Raw genomic sequence first — 9,755 nt, 5'->3', positions numbered from 1 at the left:
TAACAAAGCGTATTTACTAAGCTTGTATTTGGGTATATGTTTGGCAACCAAAGCGATGCACGTGGAATTAGTCGGCGATTTAACCACGCAATCATTTTTAAACGCGCTACAGAGATTTTGCGATCGGCGTGGGTTATGTACCGACATTTACTCGGACAATGCCACTAATTTGTAGCCGCGAATCGCCAGCTGCAAGAATTGAAGACACTATTTTTATCCAAGGAGCATCAGCACCAGGTCATCGCCGCAACAGCAAAACGTGGAATCCAATGGCACTTTATATTCCGCCCCGTTCACCACATTTTGGTGGTTTGTGGGAGGCGGCGGTTAAATCATTTAAGACACACTTATACAAAACATTAGGTATCACTCACATTTGAAGAATTAAATACAGTTTTTGTACGAATTGAGGCAATATTAAATTCTCGTCCTTTAACACCCCTTTCCACCGATCCCTCTGACATGTCCGTTTTAATTGTCCGGACATTTGCTTATTGGCAATTCTCTACGCGCCTTACCTGACTGGGACGAAACCACTACACCTCCAAATAGGCTATCGAGATGGACGATATATATGCTGTATGCTATAATATATGGCACTAATGGGTACCTTTAGAATTTGATGATTATTATAGTCGCTCAAGATAACATAAGTATTTAATCAGAATTATTCATTGTAGTAATTCTTATTATATTGTAATATTAGATAGTAATAATTATTTATTTTTGGTACAATGAAAAAAATAAAGGATGAGGACTCTTTTTTTCAAAAACACTCATTATTTATTAAACTATACAAACTTTTTTTGAAAATTTTTCTTCTATAATTTTTAGTCAATAAAAACAAGGTTTTTTTAAAAAAATATATATTTTTTACTATTTTTTTATCATTATCATTTTTAATTTTATTAATTACAATATGCATTTTCAATAACGTATTCTTAAGCATAATATTTTTCAGAGTACTTTGATGCACAAAAATTGAAATCGTGAACAAATAGTTTTTAAGTTACAGGCATTAAATTTTAAAGTATTGATAAGTAGTGTGGTGTGATATGGAGGTGCCCCAAAAAGTATTGGTACACTACTCCATTCATCTATATTTTAAATGTCTGGACTTCAAAAATTACTCGTCCAAATTTCAATTTTTATGCATAGAAATACCTATCCTGAAACATTTTCTGCTTAGGAATATGCTATTAAAAAATGCATGTTGCATTAATAAATAAATACAAACTTTAAACAATGATTTTGATAAAAAAATATATATTTTTTAGAAAAACTTTGTTTCTATGGACTTAAAATGATGTAACAAAAATATTTTTGATTGCATAGCCTGAGTGCGTCCTTGGTGGCTATATATAGGTACCTATTTATGATAAAATAATCGAATAAACCTTTCAAGATACAGGTTTGACGTTTGACGATGAAATATATAATATAGTGGTTAAAATAACAGTTTATCAATTGTGCTTAAAATTACTTTATATACTAATTTATTACGCTCAAAACATTTTACAATACCTAAGGAAAACTTATTAGTTAGTTATAATTATATAATAAATGTATACACTAACGGTTAGTATATACATTTATTATATAATTATATCCCAACCGGGGGTACGCGTACCCCTAGGGGTACTCGCGATGATTTCAAGGGGTACGCGAAAAAAAATTGAGTAATGGTGGAAAAATATTGAATTTGGTTAATTTAAAACTATTCGTTTCGGAAATATGCAATATATACGTTAATACAAATGAAAACTTGTCACACAAATAACAATTTTTTCTTATCTTATAGATGTGGATTACAGAGTATAGAATACTATCTTATTATATATTATATAATATTATTATATGGTAGGTTGCGGTGTTGGTGTGTTGTGTGTATTGAACTTCGGCCGTTTTATATTGTTATCGCACATTCGTACACACGGGTAAAACTTAATTTTATATATTAATATTTATTAATATTAATAAATCGTCTTCGAATTGGGCATACCTTCGCAACACATAACTACCTTATCTTTATGGCTAGAAAAGACCCTCCCATTTGCAAAACATGCGGAGTGGAGTTCACTGTCAAACATATAATCATTGATTGTTCCAAGTACGCAGACTCAAGATCCAAACACTCCATTCCATATCAACTTAGTGAAGCTCTACAACCAGACCTCCAATCAAATATTAACATAGTCAACTTCTTAAAGGAAACCAAACTGTACAACCTAATTTAAGAATTTTTATACAAAATGTAAAATATTAAAAATTAAAAAAAAAAAAAATAATGTACTACTATAACTAATATCTTTGTAGCCGATGTTTCTTTTTGTTCAATAAAAAAAAAAAAAAAAAAAATTTATATACATTTTTCAGGCATAAAACAAAAAAATTATTTATAAAAAGTAATGTAACATTTTATTTTTCAGATAGGTATAGTTTAAATGTTTTGCCGCTCTTCAAAATTTTTTCACTTGGAGCAAATGTTCCTTTTGCACCTAGGTTAATACGGCCTGCCTATACTTATGTATTTTTTAAACAATTATATACCTACCTACTATAATATTTGAACAACTTATGTGGGATCTTGTACAACATTTTCAAGAATTTTGATCTAGCGACCAATATGTTATTGTTGTCGTTTATAGAATAAGAAACTTACGTACATTTTTTAAATTTCGTTAAAAAACCGTTTGAGAATAAATAATTATTATACGCGTGCATATCCAATGTCGTAAAAATTTAACTTCAAACAGTTATAAAAAATTACTGACTTTCCAGGAAACATTTTATTTTTGTTTTAAATAAAAAACTTATATTATAATGAATCATTAATAATGATACAAAATATATAATACTTATCGGGGTGGCCAACATAAATAAGTTCACGGGCTGAGGCCACATTGATAAATAAAATACCATGAGCGGCATGAGCCAAAATGTCTACATTTTATACAATTTAATTATTTTTATAAATGTAAACCTATAAAAAATTAAAATTCATAATCATAATAATAAGAAAATTTTGATTTTATAAAGAGGCGAACCGTATATGACGATGACGAGATCTCGGAGATCTACATGTGGCCCACGATCCGCAAGTTGCCATCCAACTATGATAATACTATCTATATGTTTATATTATATTCAATGATTGAATTATTTGAATTCAAACTTAAAACATTCATCACAATTCACAGTGATTTCTTGACATCTACTGTACAAACTACAAAGTACAACAGTGAACAGAGTGATACCCACTGGCCACTTGTCTACCTTTTTAAATAAACTCATGTTATTCTATCATGTGTTAATGAATAGTAATCATTATTAAATACCAGATATCCAACCACCATCATTCTCCTGAAAAATTGTATGTGTTACTGAAATTTTCTTCAGTATTGTAACATATAGACCATAGGACAGCTGCCACAGATGCCTTGTTTAACTATAGGTAAAATAATAAAATTGAAAATAAAACGTACCTACACGATATATTATCAACAAACATCATTTTACCTAATAAAATGTGCTTCCATAAAGTATACTCTGGTCATTATTAATGTTTAATGAATAATATGATCTATGAGTTAAAATTAAAAAGATACAATTAATATACAATAAACGAAAAGTTTATTTGCAGATATATACTTTTTTTTTTGTGCATGATAGAAATATAAATTATTTAATTGTACAATATATTTAGATAGAAAATTTACAAAAAATATATAATTTTAATAAAATGTCTGTTAACAATTGTTTTCATTGTATAAATAATAAATAATAATTAATGACAATTAATTGGGACATCACCAAAATAACAATAATAATTATTATTTATCTAAAAGTAATTACATTAACAGTCATCACCGTCATCTAGATATTGCCGAAGTCGTCTTCCTATTAATTTTGGATAAGTTCGATTTCGTTTTTTAAATTCTTTGCTTTGATGTGTTACAGCACCATGCTGAAGTTGAAAATTACATAGAGCATTTAAGGGCTTCAGCAATATATTTTTGTATGATTCGTCGTTTTCTAATACTGTTAATGCTTCAATTGCAGTTTCTAATGTAGAAAGACATCCATCTGTAGGTTGGGTCCTGATAATATAATGACTTTCATATTTGTGCATTAATTTGACCTATATTATTGAATAAAACATGTGATTATAAAACTTATTTAAATCTTAAATAAAATTTTACTATGTATGTATGTTAGACTGAGATAACATATCTACACATCCTTCTTAAGATTAATTCTATCTCAGTCTAACATACATATACAACATAGCAAATTTGAGTTAGTTCAGTAGAATCCATTTTATGTTGTTAGCTTTGATAGTTTGATATTTCAGTTAATTTACCTATTATCAAACTTAGAGGTAAGAATATTATTTAGGCCATTTAAAGGCTATTGTTAATATTATCATTTTAAAGTGAATTATAGCTATATAAAATATTACAACTTTAACATTCTCATATCTTACTTTAAAATTAAAATATTAATAAAAACTTATGAGATACCCTATACCTGAACCGGCTGAACAGGAATAATATGACCAGTTGTGTACAGTGGACGTGGTCAAAACAAATTTTTTCAAGCATGCCCAAATGGCATTAAAAGTAGGAATACAGAATATGCCAATATAAAACCTGCTGCACGAAAACTTACAAAATAATGTCATCTTGTTATTTCAGCCAGAGTATAGATCTTACCTTTATGTTTGATAATAGGTAGATTTACTTTAATATTTAAGCAAATATAAACAAAAATTTCCTAAAATAAGCTATTTCACAAATTATCATGATTATGAACAATGGCAACATTGCACTAGGTTTGAGTAGGTAGAACGTAAAATTGACAAAGGTCCATAACATGTATAATTTATAATTGTATGATACACAATCATAATTTATCTTCACTAAAGTGTTGATGCAAGATAAAGATATCTGATTATAATAACTCTATATTACTCTATAATCTAAATTGATTTTGGTGATTTATATATAAATAAATTAAATTGCTTAAATACTAACATGTATCATAGATTGAAGCAGCTGTGTATTGTTATATATTGCTTTTGCTTGTGGCCAAGTGCCATCAAGTATAACCAAATTATGGAGTTCTGTGTCTTTTGGTAGGTCGACTATATCTATTGCTTTCTTAGAAGGATACAATAAAACAGAATGTTTGGACGATAATATATCCCATAGGCCAACATGTCTGAAAAAAAACGTAATGTAGCAGATGTTATTTTTCTTAATAAAATATTTACAGTACCCATAACCAGTCATTACTCAAGAATTTAAAAAAGTCAATACAAATAAATAAATATAATAATTAATAATTTCTAAAGGCAATTAGGGAAAAGATTTTATTAAAATAATATTTATAAAAATATAATTAATATAATAATTACTAGTTTAGGATGTTTAGGTATTAAAAAATATTATAATATGATGGTTAGAATCAAATAATATAAATTTAACACATAAAACGTCATATTCTTACGCACATACCATCTAAACAGCAATTTTAATTAAGTCTTTAAGTAATTCAAATATAGACATATCAAGTTATATCATTACATTTTTTGTAATTCATATACTTTAAAAAAATAACTAATTTAAAACTTATGTTTATATAAAACTAACCATTAAAGTTAACTATTAACATAAATAATAATAATAAGAAGAAATATTTACTTTTTTGTAGGAAACTTTTTTCCTTTATAAACAACACAACTGTCTTCCGCCAATCCCAATGTCAACATAGGAGCTGTACGAAGACTTCTTTTTTCTTCTGCTGGGTGTTGCAGTAGAATGATTTTACATTTTGGCTTTAGCCTTGTTTCAGGCAAATAATTACACCAACATACATTTTGAGGTCGCCTGAAAATGCAAAAATGAATGTATGTAATAGGTATATAATAGATATACTGTTTAATGTTTATACTATACTTTATAAATTAAATAGGTAAATTATAAAAGATTATGTTTAAAATAAACATATATATATATATAAATATTTAATGAAATAATAAAGTAACATGATTTCAAAGTAAACAAATAGCATTTGGACACAGCATTCTTATACTTGGTATTTTGTATTTAACTTACTCGCATGATAAACATATTTGGCGCATTTCAGGAGGATCTGCAGGTAAATTTATAAAATCATCCCAAACATTATCAACCTCTTCGTTAGACATGATGATCAAAATATTAAATTTGTTTAATTTAATGCTTGTTATTATATTTCCTATATTTAAATAACATTGGTTCATTGTAATATCATTAATAAAAACCATTTAAACCAAAAAAAAAAAAAAAAAAAAATAATAAATGATATAGTAGTAACTTACCAAGATTACTAAATTAAAATAAACTATGCATTTGATTTATCAATAAAAATACACAGCAAACACAGCTGCCATACAAAATATAGTTTCCTGAAACAAAAAATATATTCTATTTACAGAAAGTCTGATGATATGACTGATATTAATATCTAATATATATATTTATATATATTATATCTATATTTAATATCTATTATCGATAAAAATTTAATAATATAAACATTTATTCAAATTATTAATTACCAATCTTAAACAATAATACTAAATTATTTATACAGTTAACTACTAAATAGGAAGAACTATTTATATTTTGTTCATGAATGAAATTATTAATAATAACTGTTAAGATTATATTATTTCATGAATTAAAATATATATGACTGTATCCTAGTGGATCAATTAAAAAAAAATTGTTATGTATTTTTTGATTCATAAAATGTTATTTAATTTAAAATTACTGAAACCTTCAAGGCTTCATTAATACTTATATATATTCTATTAAGAATAATAACGTTGTTGAGAAAATGTATACTTCAATATTTTTTAATATAGAATAAAAATATTTAATGAGTTTACATTCAAAAATTGATCAGAAGCTTGTGTGTCAGTATCAGCATCCCAAATACAACGAGCACCAACTTTTGTACCAGCACCGTGTCGTTCACCCAAAACAACTTGTACCATTAACTTGTAACGGGTATCCAAACACTGATCTATAAATTAAAATAGTTCATCACACAACAACAAATAATAATTTATTAATTTATTTTATCTACTAAAATAATGTATATATAATTTTACTGTTGAAAATAGTATAATATATATTATAATAATATTCAAAATGTATTTTAAAATTACTACTGAACATAATATTAAATTTATTAATTTGTCAATGAAAATAAACAAAACCTTTAAGTCTATCCTTGATTTCACTTGCAATAGTTTTGCTAAGTACTTCAGCTTGAATTTGACTATACTCTTTATCTTTTAGATGTTTCAAAAGAGTTTCTTGAATAGCTTCTTTTGCCAAATGTGTTTTGAATCTAAAAAAATCAAAAGCAAATTAAAAATTTTACATTTATGAATATAATTATATACAGTATAATATTATCTAAACAAGGTATTTTCAGTATTACTATTACCAACTACTAAGTCTTGTATATATTACCCTTTACCATATGTACTTGTAATACTATTAAGAGTTTGAGAAAACCAAGGCTTAAATTGCATAATCATACTATATAATTAAAAAGTATTAGGTAATCTAGGTATCAATGTAATGGACTTGAGATAAAAATAACATTTTAAGAATAATAAAACAATGTTTTTTATTGTAAGAACATTAAATTCAAATTTGGAGAAGCGTTTTTATAATGCACTACAATCTTATTGCGGAATTAAATTATTTTAAAGACTGATCCATTTTCATAAACATTCTCAATATTGTATGAGCCTTTACATTTAAAATAAAGTTATGAGTAATATAAAATTAATTATCAATGCTATATATAATGTAAAATTACCAAATAAAAATAATAATGTTATATAATTGTTTTGGAATTTGTCTATTTACACATTTTAATATAATATTGTGATCGTTTTATTGAAAATTTTAAATAAATTAAAACTATTTGTGAGTGTATAATGTATACATAATATGCTTAGTGTTTAATAGTAATATGCATTATCATGAGTTTTAAAAATGTATTGAAAATAACAAGCAATGAATGTATTTTTATTTTTTTTAAATAAATTATTGGTATATTTAAATTGTATAGAATAGCATACATTTATAATTTAATACACTTTATTTTTTAGTATCATAATTCATTATATGACTTACTTTTGATTGTGGGTAGGTCTAATTTGAAAATTATGAACATGTGATTTGTTATTATCGTTGACAGCTACTTCGTTTTCTACTTCAAGTTTCGTTGACATAATTTTTAAACGTGTAAAATATTTTGTCTGACACTAAAATGTATCATTGAATTTTAGATATGAAAATATGAAATTCAAAATATCGTTATGTCATTCAGATAATCAGATACATATTGTAGTTCTTATCTTCTTATCAATAAATAGCATATTAATATATTACCTACACAAAATAACTTACCAGTCACAAAATACGATACAAGTTTATTTCATCATTTTCATTCGTAGACCTTAAGATTAAGATGTCTTATTTTCAAGCATTTTTACCCGAACGTAAATTTGTTATTGATTTTTGTCATATATATAAAAAAATTATTGTAAAATCAATACATTCATCACTCGGCCTAGAATTCAAAGTGAATAGTGATATCTAAATGATAATTGATAATGTTTCATTTCTGTAGTGCAAGTTGCCTATATGACTATATTGTTCGTTTTTTAAAGGATATATATAACTATACATATAAGTTTAACTAGTTTAAGAAATGTTTTGGGAGGCGCAAATATTGGCGTATTACATGTTGCCTATAATTCATTCCCATAATTCTTCATGTAAAATTTAAGGGGAAAGTGGCGCAGGAGTGCAGGACTTTATATCTTTCTACTCGTAACAGTCATAAGTCGTAACCTTTTGAAAATATTGACCCTATTCGGCTATCCACCGATACCAATATTTGTTGGTATACAATTCATCAGTTTTATTCGGTTCCAAATGTTCCAAATACTTCCAATTGTATTAATGCTGGACGTAGTCACGTATGTAATAAATAATAATGATTAGTTAATTTAATTTGGTTTATGTTGGATGATGTAAGCATGGACTTATAATTTTCTATTTAATAATAGTAAATACAAGGTAAAACAAAAATATATTACTTGTAATTCGCCCGTTCATTGGTTTTATAATGATATAGATTTTAACGACGACGTCTGATGATGATGACGATTAATAAAATGATTAGGACGAGGACGTCATGCTCGCATATGTTGTCTCCGTCTTACTAAAACACCTCCCATTTTACGTGGTTAGCTTGAATTTTGGAGTCAATTTACCTATTATCAAACTTGATGGTAAAATTATTATCTAGGGCATCACTTAGGCTTTTATCGAAGTTTTAATTTTAAAGTTTTAAAGCTATATTAATATAATATAATACAATGCTCATAACTCATTTTAAAATAAAAATATTAATTAAAGCCTACGTCACAGGCGTAACTAGTTCTTTAAGTTAGGGAGGACTAGATTCCTAAAAATGTTTTATAGCAATTTTTTTTTAATTTGATTATTATTTATTGTTTCTATTGGTGTTTACAACTGATTTGAATGATTATTTGCCTATATGAAACAATATATTTTTTTATATTGTAGAAAAAAATAAAGTTAATACTAATTTATAAGCACATACATTTACCCAAAAATTCTGGGGGGGGGCTGAAGCCCACCCAAGCCCCCTCC

At 26.3% G+C, this 9,755-nt stretch overlaps 1 protein-coding gene across 3 annotated transcripts; it reads right to left on the bottom strand.

The window, feature by feature from the left end:
• Positions 1-3,616: 3,616 nt before the first annotated feature.
• Positions 3,617-8,664, bottom strand: LOC132922411 (tRNA-uridine aminocarboxypropyltransferase 2-like). Of its 3 annotated transcripts, XM_060985914.1 has the most exons (6): positions 8,481-8,664; positions 8,205-8,335; positions 7,271-7,404; positions 6,938-7,074; positions 6,365-6,451; positions 6,121-6,261 (listed from the first exon to the last, which is right to left on the bottom strand). In XM_060985914.1, the coding sequence occupies exons 2-5, from the start codon at positions 8,300-8,302 to the stop codon at positions 6,404-6,406; spliced, it is 417 nt and encodes a 138-aa protein (XP_060841897.1). In that variant the 5' UTR covers positions 8,303-8,335; positions 8,481-8,664; the 3' UTR covers positions 6,121-6,261; positions 6,365-6,403. The 3 variants fall into 3 exon arrangements, with proteins under 3 accessions (XP_060841895.1, XP_060841897.1, XP_060841896.1); XM_060985912.1 differs by lacking the exons at positions 6,938-7,074; positions 7,271-7,404; positions 8,205-8,335; positions 8,481-8,664 and adding exons at positions 3,617-4,141; positions 5,037-5,223; positions 5,706-5,891 and having other exon boundaries at positions 6,120-6,261; XM_060985913.1 differs by lacking the exon at positions 8,481-8,664 and having other exon boundaries at positions 8,205-8,420.
• Positions 8,665-9,755: the final 1,091 nt, after the last annotated feature.

This window comes from Rhopalosiphum padi, chromosome 2 (assembly GCF_020882245.1).
Source record: "Rhopalosiphum padi isolate XX-2018 chromosome 2, ASM2088224v1, whole genome shotgun sequence".
NCBI classification, from domain to species: domain Eukaryota; kingdom Metazoa; phylum Arthropoda; class Insecta; order Hemiptera; family Aphididae; genus Rhopalosiphum; species Rhopalosiphum padi.
This window is presented reverse-complemented; position numbering and strand designations above follow the sequence as displayed.